A 16,507-nucleotide genomic window follows, 5' to 3' on the forward strand; every position below is an offset into this window, starting at 1 on the left:
TTGAACTTTGTCTGTAAACCCATTTTCTTTTCTTTCTTTTTTAAAAGATCAACTGGTCTGACCCATCCAAATGCCTACCATTAGGTGTCCTCATCATTTGATCCATGTGTACAGGCTTTCTCCAGGAGTATCAATCACTCAGATGATGTAGTGTAGGTTGATTGGCCAACCTAAAGGCTCCTCCAATAACCACAAAATTCTGATTTGTTTCTTATACGGTTTCTTTGTGTGTGGGGGTGGGGGTGGGGAGTAGGGGTGGGTGGAGGACATTGCTGGGCTGGAGCAATAGCACAGCAGTAGAGCATTGCCTTGCACTCGGCCAACCCAGCCAGCTGACCCAGGTTTGATTTCTCCGCCCCTCTCGGAGAGCCCAGCAAGCTACCAAGAGTATCTCGCCCACACAGCAAAGAATGGCAAGCTACCCATGACGTATTCTATCTGCCAAACACAGTAACAAGTCTCACAATGGAGACATTACTGGGCCCGCTTGAGCAAATCGATGAACAACGGGAGGACAGTGCTACAGTGCTACATAGACATTGATGGGAAGTGATGCAGGGGCCTGGGTGGGGTCCTGGACACCTTGGTGGTGGGAGTGAGATAGCGAGTTATACCACAGACCATTAATTCAGCACCACTGTAAACACAGCACCTTAACTATAGTACATCTCCAAAATAAAAAACAAAATACATTGACTTACAAATAAGTTCTAACCAGACACAGTAACAACAACAGTAACAAAATTTAAAAAAAAACAAATAAAAACACAACAACAACTTAATGCCATGCAACAATTCTGAAAGAGAGATCAGGGAACTGTTTGGCAAAGACCATGCATTTAATTTGCGGAGGGGGAGGAGACATTTCTGTGGAAGTGGGAGCCTGTGTGATGGGTGACGCCTCAGACCCACATCTGAGAGCTGCAGCCTTTAGTGGAAACCACGGAGGCATAAAGTCACGGCTCAGAATGCGCAGCCCCGACACAGGATCACAGCAAACTCCCTAGGCAGATCCCAATTACACGGAAATCCAAATGTTAGATTCCAATCTTCATCGGAGTGTGTGCACCCGTCTCCTACGACCGCGCTCAGCTGCCTTTCCTTTCCGTACAGCTCCACATAAGCTGTCCTGGAAGGGCTAACACATGCGAGAGAAACGCCAGCCAGCAGCCAGCGCTCCCCTGGCAAGGCGCGCACTTGGCATCTCTAGCCCAAAGCTCCACATACACGCACCCCTTGGGTGGCCAGGAGTGCCGACTCCAAGGCTGAACTGTCTCTTGGGTTTTGCAATTACCGACATATGCCAGTGCGCTTAGTAACTATTCTGCTATTTAGGAGAGACCAATTTAGCATAATCTACTTATGTGGGAGTTAACTAGTGTATTGGGTTTAAAACACACAAAAGCTCTGTCAAGCAGTCAGATTGGATGGCTCAGGGGGTTGTAACATGAGATCTGGTCTTTCACCCCAGGTCAAGGGCTGACAGTCAGCTCTTTGAGCAAAGACCCCTGCTTTATTACCAGCAGATAGTTTCTGCTAATTAGCCCACTTCCTGGCTTTTAAAAAGTCCACATGTGAATAACTATCAGTACAGCTGTTATTATTAATATTGTTTTTGTGAGTGGTGATAACAAAGAACGTAAAGGACTTAACTTTGAACTCAGACTTGTGCGCTCTCTAAAACTGCCATAGAATGTTCCTTTAATACCACGATGCGGTTGGCGAGTGATTTTAAGTCATGTCATTTGACACTGATTTTTGTTATCCTAACAAGTTAAGATACCTAGATTTTCAGTTATGAAACTGAATGGGATATAATCAGATCTGTCCTCAAAATTCACAGGGCTCAAGGCAAGAGCACAGTGCTGTACACTTCCCTTGCAGGGGTACTGAAACTTACAGCTAACTGGAGACCTGGGCTTCTCTAAAAGTATTTTCACTGAGGTGGTATGTCTCATAAGCACCTCCAGAGAGCTGGTTTGCATCTCACAAAACACATTGATAAAGACAGAGCACACACCAATTTATACAGTTAATCCAGTTAATTTGCAAACTGCCATCCCTTCAGCTAAACACACAAACAAACAAAAACCAAAAATCCAGGTGGAAATGACTAACGATGTGAGTAATTCATCTTGTTGTGAGATGTAAAAGTCAACTTGCTTATTCAGGGCCTTCAGTGAAAAAGAATAAGCACACAGTGGAACCAAAGAAACTTGGTAATGAAAGAAATATAGATGTACAGGTATTTTATTTTAGTGAAAGGGCCATTATGATACAATATGAAATATTCATGGAGAAAGAAGCTTATATTGCTTACAGGGGCCATATATCTTGGTGTTGTTCAATGCCAGATGGTGAAAATCAAGATCTCTTAGGAAAATAACAGAGGCTCCTACTTTATTGGACTGGGGCAAGGCTTTGTGTGGCCTTTTAATGCTTCCCAGGTGCTTCTAATGAGCTGCCTGGTGGCCTATTGTACAACTTTGTGGGAACAATGTTCTGGAGGTGGTCTTGAGCCAAGAGGGCAAGTCAAAAAGATATAGAATAAAAGTCATTTAGAAATATATAAAGAACTCATACAATCTGAGCAATAAATATATAAAAATATAAGAAGAATTTGTCCCCCCCACCAATAGATTTCATTTTTAAATAGACAAGATTTGATTAGCCATCTCCCTGAAGACATAGGAAGATGGTCGATAGGTAAATGAAAAAGCATTCACTGACACTAATCATTGAGGGTCACAGAGCCATAGCACCTGTTAGAAAGACTACTATCCAAAGGACAAAGCCAGGGATGGAGTCGGGTACAGTACATGCTCTGCCTGTGTGATGCCCTGAGTGTGAGCCCTGATACCACAAAAATAAAATAACAACAAGAAGAACGGAAATAGCAAGTGCTGGCACAGAAAAGGGAAACTATATTTTGTATTAATGGTGGGAAATGCCAAATACCAGTAACAATGATGGGTCTCATTCTCCTAAAGAGCCTTGAATATAATCTCAGGGCTAGGATGAAAGAGACGTTACTGGGGCCTGCTCGAGGCAATCGATGAATAACAGGATGATGAAATGAAAATGATGAAATGGTGGGAATAGAAATAGGTCCATCTACTATGGAGGGCAGGTTCGAGAAAGGAAGAAGGGTTTCTAAAGTGGGAGAGAACATAGGGGATATTTCCACTGGTGAGGAAACTTAAAAGTACTCCTGGAATCTAGAGAACACAAATGCATTTATTTGTAATTCTATAGTTAAGAGCCACCCAATGTCTCAGGATTTATCTTAGAAGATTAATAATATGCAAAGGATTTTTTTCCTCCAGAAATTGGGACACCTGACATCTATGAGAAAAATATGCAAAACTATTCCCACACCATTCTCTACTAAGATGTTTTGTATGAGTTCCATTAAACTGGTTCCTGGGCTGAACAGAAAGCACAGTGGGGAAGGCGCTTGCTTAATATATAGCTGACCCAGGTTTGATTCCCTGAACCACAGGTGGGCCCCTGAACACCACTAGGAGTGATTCCTGAGTGAAGAGCAAAGAGTAAGCCCTGAGCACACCTGATAGTGGCCCCAAACCAACAAATAAAATAAAATAAACTGGTTCCTATTTAATATGAATATCCATTTCCTCCCATCCTTCCCTTCCACCCTCACCCCAGCCCCTGCCAAAAAAAAAAAAATACAAAAAGTAAAAACCAAGAGGGAGCAAGAAATACACAATGGTCAATTGGACATGGAAACCAGTGTTTCCACATTCAAGATAAACACGGAAAGTTACATTGAAAGGCTTATTTCAAAAAGCCTTTACATATTGTTAAAAATATCTCCTAATGCTAAATATAATGTTGGAACAGCTCAGCAGCTCTGTGACAGGTGAGGGCATTGCAAATAAAGAACCAGAAGGTTCAGGCTAGAACTTCCTTGAGTGAGTAGTAATCCAGGCAAGAGTCCAGAAGTGAGGGTGTTTCCATGGTCTAGGAAATGAAGGAATGGGATATATTTGGAATTTGGAAAGCAATCTGAAAAGAAACAATTGTTGGGCTTGGCAGGAGATTAAGTATAAAAGCAATGCTATGCCTTGGGCACTGGGCCATGGCGTGCTTTTCATAATCATATTTAATCCTTTCAATAACCTTGCAAGAAGACATCTTCTGTGTCTATTTTACAAGAGAGAAGACAGGTGCTTAGAATCTCGACATATTCATGGCCAAACAACGAGTAGATGAACAAACAGCAGCATCAGCATTCAGACTGGGGACTAATGAACCACAAATCATTTTTGCTGTTGCTCCTGTGATGCTGTGGCCCAAGGTACTGAAGACAGTTTGTGAAGGAGGAGAAACAATTTTATCTCTTCTAATGAACTAGGAGAAAGTGAAAATCAATTTACAATGCATACAAGTATCAAGCTGGGGAAGGACTAGGTTTCATGAGCTGTTAAGGAGGGAAAAATAAAAAACCAACCAAAAAAGACTGTGATGGGCTGGGAACTATTCCATAGAAATAAAATGAAAATAAGACATGTGATTTGTGTTTTCAAGTACCAACATTAGAAAAGTTAAAAACAAAAAGGTGAAAATAATTATAATGATATATTTTACTGACTATATCATCATTCTAAAATCAGAATAAAAATTACTGAGATCGTTTACAGTTTTACACATAAGAGGTCATTTCTATTTAGACGCCCCTAATTTAAACACTTGCTGAGTGTGGCGAGTGTGATTTATTTTGGGGGGGGGGGGAATGCTGTGATGCATGGAATGTTTTACACAGATACAAAGGGGCAAAGAGCAAACTCTTAGCAACACCCACGGAGGATTCCAAGAGTCAGCAAGGGGCTTAGGGTTCTTATCTTGAATGTGGCAGTTCCCATTTCAATACCCTGCACCACGTATGTTCCCTAAGCCCTGCTGGGGCTGATCCCTGAGCAAAGTGCCAGGAATGGGCTTGGAGCATTACGTGGTCCCAAAACTAAACAAAAAGAATACCTTAGAAGGTGGCCATCAAAGACCTTTAATAACAGTGATAGTATAGCGGGTAGTGTGTTTGCCTTGCACATGGCAGATACAGGTTCCATCCCTGGCATTTCATATGGTCCCTCGAGCACTGCCAGGCGTAATTCCTGAGTGCAAAGCCAAGAGTTACCCCTGAGTATCCCTGGGTGTGGCCCAAACACCAAAAAAAAAAAATCACCCACAAAAGACATGAAACATTTTTCATTAAAGTGGCCAGTGATTTCAGTGCAAGGACTGGAGGCATTGAGCAGAGCCTCTTGCCTTGTATCCCCTACCAGGATAAACTAGCTCACAGCCTGGTTAAGGGATTGCAAGGAGCTGGACAAAGGCCAAAGCCCCATGGGCCAGTGATCAGTGGGAAAGAGACCCACCCAGCTGCTTGGGATGGAAGAAAATCTCCTGCTTACTTCATAAGCAGATGGTGCAATTACAAACTTCACAAACTTCCCTTCTGCTTTGGAGTTTATCACATTGTAGCAAAAGGCCTTGAGATTAGACAGAGAATTTTGCTGTGGTCGACTATTTTTTTTTTATTTGCCTCTAAAACTAGCGTTTCATCTGAAAAGGCACAATGATTTTCTGTTGTTGATGTTGGCATTAGCTGAAGGTTAGAGGGAATGGAAATAGGGTTTTTTAAAAAGAGAATGTTACTACTATAATAATTCTTTTTTTTTTTTTTTTTTGCTTTTTGGGTCATACCTGGTGATGCACAGGAGTTTCTCCTGGTTCATGCACTCAGGTATTACTCCTGGTGGTGCTTGGGGGACCATATGGGATGCTGGGAATCGAACCTGGGTTGGCTGTGTGCAAGGCAAACGCCCTACCCGCTGTGCTATCATTCCAACTCCTATAATGATATTTTGAAGAAATATAGTCATCTTATTACTTGATTCTGTTGCACTTACAATGCAGTGAGGGAAGATGGGAATTCAATGATAGAGTAATTCATTGATATGATCATCTCATTTAAAATGCACAGACTTTGACAACAAAAATTATATAAATCTAATTTTAAAAACTATCTCATCTTAGTTGGAGAAATGAAGTTGAGAGGTGAAACATTTCATCTTCTCAACCTGCACATATTCTCATAAAATATCAGACAGTTAAGTGATATTAAATTTAAAAAAAAAAGCAAAAACAGCCTCCGTAAAGTTTTCAGGATGATAGCAATTCTCTGCCAATGATATCTGCTTGGACTTTAAGCTAACTGGTATCTGTCACTCTGTCACTTTGCAAACACACACACATATACACACATACACACTCACACTTCACACACACTTATTTTTTCCCTAGTACCAGGGGTTCAGTTTAGGTTTCCTGCATGCTATGTATCTGTTCTATCACTTGAACTAGCTCTGCCCTGTAAGAGGCTTGGTGTCCTTCCTTCAAGAAACTTGATGTCCTTCTGAAGCCTAAGCAGTAAAGTTGGCATTTCATAGCAGCAAAGACAAGGAGAAAAAAACCCTCTTTCCCCAAATCCCATAGCAGCTCAAGTAAACTCCTGCCTCTTTCCTCATCCTCCCTCAGAGTTATTTTTTCATTTTAAGTGAGAAAATGAATCCCCTTCCAGGAGCTAAGTACTGGAGTCCAAGTCTAGGCAGAACCAGGAGGCCTCTCCTGGACTGCAGAGCAAGTGGTTTCCCTAGTACTACAGGAAGCTCTTAGGCAGAAACACTTAAACTTAAGTAGAGGTAAGTACAGCACTCCCTATTTGTACTGTCCCTCTTCACCTGCTCAGGGCTTACTCCTGGTTCTGTGCTCAGAGATCACTCCTGACAGGCTGGGGGACCATACAGGGTGCTGGGGATCAAACCTGGGTCAGCAGCCTGCAAGACAAGTGCCCTACCCACTGTACTGTCTCTCTGGTCTTATCTGCCTTCACCAAAAGCTCCACTGACCTTTTTATTTTATTTATTCATTTTTTTAAAACAAATCTATCATGGCTTTCTGGAGTTCTAAATATAACATCTCACTGTTTGGAGAATCTCTTATTATTTTTAACTCTGGTTCACAAGTTGGTCATCACCTAGAAAACTGTCACCTATAAAAGTGATCACCTGTAAAGCTAAAACTAAACTGAAGAGACAGCACAGAGCATAAGGCACTTATTTCATACGTGGCAGATCCCAGTTTGATCCCTGGAAGCACCTGAGCTCTGGGTTGCAGCACAGAGCCAAGAATAGCCTCCTGACCACTGCTGGGTGGGGCCCAAATACAAATAAATCAGTCAATCATTAAACTCTAGGAACTACTAAGAAACCTTGAATCAGAAGAAAGACTCCAATTCCTTTTCTTTTCTTTCCTTTTTTTTTTTTTTTTTGCACTAGACCAGGTCGGCCATGTTGGCTGCGTGCAAGGCAAATGCCCTACCGCTGTGCTATGGCGATAGCACAGCGGGTAGGGCGTTCGCCTTACAAGCGGCCAACATGGCCGACCCGAGTTCGATTCCTCCGCCCCTCTCGGAGAGCCCGGCAAGCTACCGAGAGTATTCGATATGCCAGACACAGTAACAACAAAGTCTCCAATGGAGACGTTACTGGGCCCGCTCGAGCTCGAGCACTAGACCAAGGAATGTGAAGATCTCTGCAGAGTAAAAAACTCACAGAATTTCAGGGGTTTTTTTTCCCCCTTTTTGGGTCACATCCAGTGATACTCCCAGCTCTGTACACAGGAATTACTCCTGGTGGTGCTGGGGGACCATTTGAGATGCTGGGGATCCAACACAGGTGGGCTGTGTGCAGTACTATTGCCCCAGCCCCCAAAACCCAGGTCTTGCTGGCTAATTTTCCAACTCCTTGACCCAGTCGAGAAATGACCCCTGGCTGGTGGATTTACAGCCATGTCAAAGAGCAGCTGTGCTAACTTGGTCCCGCTGGTCAGAGGGAAAACCGTTAGATCATCATCACATCATGCACTTGTGAGGGTGAGTTTTCTGTTTGGCGAATTACCTTGATTCGGGATATTTGGTGAGGGTGGCCAGGCTGCTGGTGTACATATGGCCGCCCACATCAATGTGGACGGGCGCATTGGATTTTGTGAGCTGTGCTGGAGTAGGAATGCCTTGGTTGTTCAGTGGAGATGCAGGAGATCTAGTAATCAGAGGTCTTGACATATTGGGCCGACTGTCCTACAGAGAGATAAGCAAGTTTAGACAAGTTTTCTTTTTTACCGCGGAGAGAAAGGAAACATAACAGCATAAAGAATAAGTGACTAGCGAGTGCTGGTACTCATTTTGCAATAAAATCTGGAAAATCAGCCAGCTTTCACTGTTGTAATGCGGATCAGGAAAAAAAATTAATCCTGTAACTGAGAAAATGTCCCATGCTCAGACTCAAGGAGCTGAAAACTGATATTCCCTTCACACACCAGTTTGTTAACTTTTATTTTTATTTTATTTCCATGTTTTGCTTTATTTTTTTCTAGTTTTTGGTGGTGTTGTTTGTTTTTGGGTCACCCACCTGGCGATGCTCAGGGGTCACTCCTGGAGGTGCTCAGGGCACCATCTGAGGTGCTGGGATAGAATCTTGGGTCAGGGTCAGCTGTGTGCAAGGCAAGTGCCTTACCTGCTGTGTATCTCTCTAGTTCCTTTTATTATTAAATTTTTTTTTCATTGGCTGGAGCGATAGTACAGCGGTAGGGCATTTGCCTTGCACGCAGCCAACATGGCCAACCCGAGTTCGATTCCTCTACCCCTCTAGGAGAGCCCGGCAAGCTACCAAGAGTATCTCGCCCACACGGCAAAGCCTGGCAAGCTCCCCGGGATGTATTCGATATGCCAAACACAGTAACATCAAGTCTCACGATAGAGACGTTACTGGGCCCGCTCGAGCAAATCGATGAATAACGGGAGGACTGTGACTGACTGTGACTGTGGCTTACAATACTGTGGAATTTTGGGTAGCTTTATGCATGTGTGTCACTGTCATGCAACCCCCCCCACCTCTGTGCATCCCTCCCACCACCCCTCCCCTCTCCTCTGGCAATGACACCCCCCCCCCCCCCCCATTTCATGGACTCTCGGGGCTAGCTGTGCTGTTTGTTGGCCTTAGTATGACTCCTTGCATTTAATAACTGGTAAATGTGGAGCAGAGCGATTCATTCCAGATGAAAAGATAATCAACACTTAAAACAACCCACGTCCAGAGAAAATATGTGGGCTGCGGTCTCATTCTCTCAAAAAACTCTCTCACAGCTACACAGTTAGAATAACATTTAGCTCTTCTGCTTTGCAGAATGTGCTCATCAATCTCTGCTTTTCTTTTCTCTCTCTCTCTCTCTCTTGGGTTTTGGGTCCACACCCAGAGGTACTCAATGCAGACTCCTGGCTCTGTGCTCATGGGCCACTCCTGGAAACATTCAGGGGACCATATGCAGTGCTTGCTGGGGACCACACTAGGGGTTGGCCACATGCATGGCAAGTGCCTTAACTTCTGTACTATCTCCCCCATCTGGTCTCTGCTTTTCAAACCTGGAAAACAGAAGTCACAGACGTTTGAGCCATGCATTCATACCTTGTAAACAGGAACCATCAATGTACCTATCAATTAAGTGAGAACACACACACACACACACACACACACACACACACACACACACACACCCTCTACCCATTGGCCCCCTGCTCTTCTGCCTAGAGGATGGAGATCCGGGGAGGCTTTGACAAGAGAGTGCCATATGCAAGTGTGCTACTGTCCTTCTAGCTGCTGGAGGAAGTGGGGCTTCTCAGGGCGGTGTGATAGGGAGAAGTGTGCGGTGGTCTTGCGAGCACAGCACGCACGAAACTCTCGGTGGGGACAGCAGGATCACGCTGAAGAAACTGCACTCTTGAGAAAATGCAATAGGATGTCCTTCCCCTGACGCAATATAAATATTTCCAGCACAATCCAAACATGGTTGATTGCTTTCCAATTAGATACCAAACCACAGCTAAGGCAAGTCAAGATTCTGGCTTTCCTCATGGGTCACGCAATCAGAGTCCCTGGTTGAAGAATTGCACTCTGGCCGGGATCCCACGAGCATCGGGCCACAGGGAGAGTCTCAGGTTGATCCTTTAGCCAGAGTGTTTGTCAAACAGGCAAACAATGTGCGGTGGAGCCAGTGACACAGCATAAGGGTGGGAGTATGAAGAATGCCTTTGATGAGATGATAAGGGGAGAATCATTGAGTTTTTGCACATAAAACCCAGCGTGGTCAAATATAAATTTGCAAAACATCATAGATTTTATGATCTGAAACAGCTTTAGGAACTCCCTGGGGCTTAACTGTTTGACTACTTAGCGTTAGCCCACGCCCAGGCAGGACTGAATGTGAGTCTTTCAGAAGCCACATCCATTTCGAATGGGCTGGTGGTTGGGCCTCGGCTGACCATCTGTGTTGTGTTCTTCTCCATGCTGAATTACACAAAGCCCGGCAGAGTTGGAGAAAAAGTTAACGTTCCACTTCTAAAGTTGGGTGCTGTGTTCATGGGTAACCAATCACTGTATTATCCTTTATTTTGCCTGTATGTTTTTAATAATGCAAACATTAAAGGGCACAACAAGGCTTTGTGACACACAGAAAGAACTTTTAGAGGTATCAAACAGGGAAGAAAACTTCAAAACAAAGGCACGAATGCTGGTAAACACAGCCCAGTTAAGGTTCAGAGACACTGACAGTACTCTAAAAATTGAATGAGAGGAAACACATTTTTCTGTTAATATATACAACTTCTACTTGTAAGACATACAGTCTACCTGACTTCTTATCATTACTATGTTTTGGTTTGGGGCCACACCCAGTGATGCTCAGGGAACCATACAGTGTCAGAGATCAAACCCCGGTCTCCCATATGCAAAGAAGTGTTCTGACCCTTTGAGTTATCTTCCCAAAGCTCATGAACTTCTGTTTAAAAATTATTTCCTGGACACACACACACATACACACACACACACTACACACACACACCACACACACCCATATCCACAACCACATATACTCCCATTGCCCTCCCTGTCTTTCACAATTCAGCCCATCATAGCACTGCACCCTCTGTAATAGTTTTTCAATCGGACACATTCTATATCTTGCCTCAGGGTGCCCAGGTGAAAAATGAACAGATTTGCAGGGTTAATACTGTAGTTAGACTGTGACCTCATTCAATACAGTTCTAACACTGCAGGGTCTATATAGCAGGAGGAAAAAATGAAAGCATAACTGATTGGTTGAAGGATTCCAGATTTCTCAGAATCCATAGCATTTACATTGTAAATCATAAATGTATGGATATTGCTAAATTTAAAATTAAAACAGTGTTTCTTCAGCTGGGGGCGGCTGTGGAGATTAACTCTTACTGGCAAAGAGGGAGTTTCGAGATGAGTAGGTGAAGGCAGGTTTTAAGCAGGGCTGTGAGGTACAGAACTGAACTTTGGTAAAGCCCCCTAGCTCGTCTGGGTTTTCGCTGCCCATTCTGGAAGCATTCCCTGTTCCGTATGATTCCCCTTAGTCACGGCCACTTTTAAGGCATTAACTGATGGTTCGGTAACAGAGCAGAAAGGCGTCTGCATTTGGTGCAGCTTGGAAGAATTGTTAATATTCGAGGCTGAATTGGGGCTGGAGATTTGGAGCTGGGAAACCTTGGCACTTGTGGGTCCCACTGGATTTCCTGTTGCATCTGCTGCAGATGCCCCATCTTACATAATCAGGTAGTTCCCTCTCCTCCCCTGTGACTTTCTTTTCTTCTTTTCCTCCCCTGTGGGACATGGGGCTGGGCAGTACCTGCCTGCCCATCAGCCTCGGAAGGATACCCATGCCCAGGGTGGCCGTGCTGAGGGCTGGAAAGAACCTGGGGCCTCCTGGGCACTGTTGAGCCCTGAACCAACCAACCCTGAGCTTCCTATCTCCAGGTTTCCTATTACTATGTAAAAGAAATTTATCCGTATTTTTCTGCAGTGGCAAAGATCAAACCCAGGGTCATTCACATGTGCCAGGCAAGTGCTGAGCTGAATCTCTGGCCCCTAATTTCTTTATTTTAAAGGCTAATTTGAATAGAGACTCTGTTATCTATCCCTGTGGGCTTCCTTTTCTTTACATGATTGCTTCCAGCCTCTGGGAGATTTGATTGGTGAGACTTGGCTTGGACTACAAAGAATGTAGATGAATTTTCATTGCGTGTGTGCGTTGAGTGTGTGTGTGTGGGGGGGGGTGAAGAGGTGGGGGGAAGGGGGGGAGGGTGCTGGGGCTGTTTTGGCAGTTTTCAGTGGTTTATCCCAGTGTGTAGGGCAAGGTGGCTCCTAATGGTGCTGGGGCCTCTGGCATGCACAACATATGCCCTAACACTTTGGTCTCTGCTGCCCGTAGCTGCATTTTCGACTTCATCAAGACTACTATTCAAGTCTGCTTCCTCCCTGCCTCTCCCTGTTAGTGTGGACATCGATGTGTTACACCATTGGTGACTCATACTTGACTGTGGCCTTAACCCTCTGGGCTATCTCTCCAGACTTTTTTTTTTTTATAAAATCTAAAACTTTTGTAATTAATTTAGACTCTTATTTCAATAACATTGTGGCTAACAGCTACCATACTGAATTTTTTTTTCCTTTTTGGGTCTCACCCGGCTATGCACAGGGGGTTTACTCCTGATTTTTTTCCTTTTTGGGTCTCACCCGGCTATGCACAGGGGGCTTACTCCTGATTTGACTCATGCACTCAGGAATTACTCCTGGCGGTGCTCAGGGGACCATATAGGATGCTGGGAATCGAACCTGGGTCGGCTGTGTACAAGGCAAACGCCCTACCCTCTGTGCTATCGCTCCAGCCCTCATATTGAGTTCTTGATGACTTCTTCTTTTGTATCTTTTTGCCATGCTGGGAATCAAACCCAGGACTGCACACTTGCCATGCATATGTACGGTCGACCCGGGTTCAAGCCCGGGCACCCTGAGCTGACCAGAAATGATTCCTGAGCACAGAATCGGGAGTAACCCCTGAGCACTTTCAAGCGTCACCCCTCCTCCTCCCTCCAAATCTAAAAAGCTTAAAAAAATAAAGCCAAGCAAGGTTGCTGAAAACTACTGGCAGAGGGCAAAGGAAGTTTCTTCCAGGACAGGAAAATTTTCTTCCAGGACATGGCTTACAAAGTGGTAAACCATATGCACAGAGTAACTCTTTTTGAAAGGCGCTTAGGGAGGAGATAAAGTCTATGTGGGAAGAAGATTAAACAAGCTTTACATGATGGGATAGAGACAAACAGAAAGAAAGTAAGATAGCACTTAGACAAAAATGCTAATCCTGCACTTTGGACAAAGTATAAGTCAGGAAGTGGAGAATGAAACGGTCACAGTAGGTTCATCAAATAAAACAGTCCTTGAGGAGCTGGGCATGGTGCTAAAGCATTTGCCTTGCATGTGGGAGGTTCCAGGTTCAACCCCTGATACTGTAAAACTAACCAAGTCAAATGCAACTAAGAATCAAAAGGAACATTTGAGCTGTAATAATGTTTCATTTCAGATGAAAATCTTGATTTAACAGATTAAAAAGAAAAACAATGAAAAGTTGGATGCTTCGAAGTTGATTTAATATGACTAACTGTTTTGAGTTCATCTGCAACTACTTTCTAACCTACAACAGCAAAAGTTATTCTTCTTGCTTCTGGCCAGGAAGGTTACTACTGTTTATCTATTTCCATGCACAGTCTCTGCCAGAAATGGAGTGAATGCTCTCAATGAGCCTTTGTTTTATTTTTTCCTTTCTCAAAGTGAAATATGTATCGGAGAATCTCTCTTATTAGATTACCAACCTGGGACCATGAAAAGAATGATACTGGCCAAAATTTATTTGCTAAAAGAAAGTAAACTTGAAAAGAGAACATTCTGATAATTTTGCAATGTTTATTACATACTTTATAAATTTTTAGAGTTCTAAGGTGTTTTTAAATGCACCTAAAACATCAAAATATTTTTTAAAACAATTACATTTGGACTATGGATGTTACTCATTTTTGTTTTGTTTAGGTTTTTGGGCTACATCCAAGGTGCTCAGGGCTTATTCCTGGCAGGCTCAGAGAATCTTATGAGGTCTGGGGATGGAACTCCAGAAGGTCGTGTGCAAGGCAAGTGTATATTATCACTCCACTCAAAGATGTTACAATTTTTTTGGTTTTGGTCCACACCCAGTTTTGTGCTCAGGGGACCATTCAGATCCCAGGCTTGAATGAAGGCATCCTGCATGCATAGCAGGCACTCAGCCTGTTGAGCTATCCAGACTTAACTTTTTAAAAATTAAAAATAGCGTGGGGTCAGAATGATAGTACATTGAGTAGGGTATATTTGCTGACTTGTGACTGCCCTGGGTTTGATTCCCAAATGGTCCTTAATCCCTTCCAGGAGTGATCCCTGAGCACAGAGTCAGGAGTAACTCCTGGGCATGGCAGAGTGTAGCCCAACAACAAAACAAAAATTAAAAATAGCTTTAAAATGCAATCAAAATGTAACAGTTCTATAAGGAAAGACAATTTTTGCAAAAAAAAAAAGAAAAGAAACACAAAAACCAACAACATGTGTTATGCCAAGAAAAATTATGAAAATGCACCAAAATATTAGTAGAGATTAGGACTGAGTGATGATGATTCTATTTTTGTTTTTATGCTTTCATGCTTATTGGCACCAAACATTTGTTTTTGGTTTTGTTTTATTTTTTGCAGGGCTGGTGCCACACTTGGTGGTATTCTGCTCAGGGATCATCAGCTTGGAGGTGCTCAGGGGGACCATATGGGAGGCTGGGGATCAAACCTGGGTGGACTGCATGCAAGGCAAGCACTCTATCTCCACAGCAGCACTCTTATTCTGGCCCAACATTTGTTACTTTGGAAACATTTGTTTTATTTGGCGTAGGGACTCACACAGGCAAGTGCTCTGCCACTAAGCAACATCCCTGACCATAACCTTCTGGGAAAAAAAATTTTTTTAAAAGAAAAAATAAAATCCACCATACTTTATAGTCTAATCATCTCAAGCAGTACAAACCTTTGGCTTGCTCTGATAGTTTACCTTCGCAGATGATTGGATATTTTTTAAAATAAAAGACTTTAGAAATAAATAAATGAACTTGAATTTAGTGATGATGCTTCCTTTCCCTTTATTTCTTTGCCAGGGAGGAAATGTGATGAATAAAAAATTAAATGGTCATAGTAAGCTCATATTTAGCTGAGACAGAAGTCTATTTAGTTTGATCCTGAAAAAAAAAGGAGGTAAGAGTTTAGAGTTTCCACGCTCTTGGGAACTCCCTGGTCATCTGTCCCCTCCCCCAGGACTCCCCCAATCCCAGATATGAGACAGTGATGCAAGGTGATAAAAATTGCTCAGACATGCCCTGTCTTGGAAGGAAGACACAAACGACAAAGCTTGGCAACTAAACAGTATCTAACACTCAAAGGAGGCTTTCCATCCTGAAATCAGAAACCTCTGCACAATGTTAAGTATTATCACCATTTCAGAGAGAGGGAAGTTGACTCTGAGGTCAAGCAGCTTAGCCTATAATTATCCAGTAATGAATTTACTGTGATATCTTACGCACTAGCCATTGTGTATGAGGATAAGGTTACTATTCCCCAAGACACAGCAACCAATACTCCCTGGCGTTCAAAGAGAAGGGGGAGAGTTGCATGGGCCATCGACATTGAGGCACTTGGTCTGGTTTTATTGTCATCGTTGTTGTTGAACTTGCTTAGAGGGGCAGACAGACGGTCACTGGCCATGTAGAAGGCTGGAGTCAATGTTTCCAGGAAGTGACCGCCTCCTCCCATTCGGACTTCTCATTTCCCCACCACAGACAACTGGCATTTTATGTACTCCTTTAATGGCTAGTTCCTGATGTTAACTACAGAACACATCTGTCTCTAAGCAGACAATAAACTTGACTTATTGACTTCTTGGATGTAGTCATAAAAATTCCCTTTCTCACAGAGTGTCAAAAGCTAAATGTGTTCCTTCTCACTTAAACTGAGACCCTCATTGGGGACTTCCTTTTAAGAGTCTTAAATATGTTTGGCCTTATTGATTACAAAGCAAAAAACATGAATGATGCCATGTCTACTGCTCATTTGGAAAATGTTGGCTGCCTCATCTACTTGGTGCCAAGTTAGAAAACTGTGAAAGTGAATTCTTCAGGGAGTTGAGAACCTAAAGTGGGAATTAAGCATCTACACAGAAAATTTTCTATAAGATTTTATATGAATTTAAAACAAATTAAAATTGTGCTTTTAAAAAATGCTACTTAATGACACTTTCAGGGTTTTTGTTTGTTTATTTGTTTGTTTTTCGGTCAGGGACATAAACAGGGGTTACTCCTGGCAGTGCTAGGGGATCACATATGGTACTAAGAACTGAATCAGGTTCACGGCAAAGCTGTGTACAAGGCAAATGATTTAATCTCTGTACTAGTTCCCCAGTCCCCTTACTGACATTTGTAAGCAAATTATTTTTGAGGGTAACTGATACTT

General features: G+C 43.1%; 1 protein-coding gene across 5 annotated transcripts in view; it reads right to left on the reverse strand.

The window, feature by feature from the left end:
- KCTD1 (potassium channel tetramerization domain containing 1) overlaps nucleotides 1–16,507 on the reverse strand; it is a 206,032-nt gene that overhangs the window by 40,461 nt on the left and 149,064 nt on the right. For 4 of the 5 annotated variants that reach the window (XM_056137960.1, XM_056137962.1, XM_056137964.1 and 1 more), the window contains one exon: nucleotides 7,983–8,161. The exons of the other annotated variant lie outside the window; for it this stretch is intronic. In XM_056137960.1, coding sequence (XP_055993935.1) covers nucleotides 7,983–8,161 — 179 coding nt within the window. The remainder of the gene's footprint in view (nucleotides 1–7,982; nucleotides 8,162–16,507) is intronic. 5 annotated transcript variants of the gene reach the window in all.

Source organism: Sorex fumeus, unplaced genomic scaffold, assembly GCF_029834395.1.
Source record: "Sorex fumeus unplaced genomic scaffold, SorFum_2.1 ptg000128l, whole genome shotgun sequence".
Taxonomy (NCBI): Eukaryota; Metazoa; Chordata; class Mammalia; order Eulipotyphla; family Soricidae; genus Sorex; species Sorex fumeus.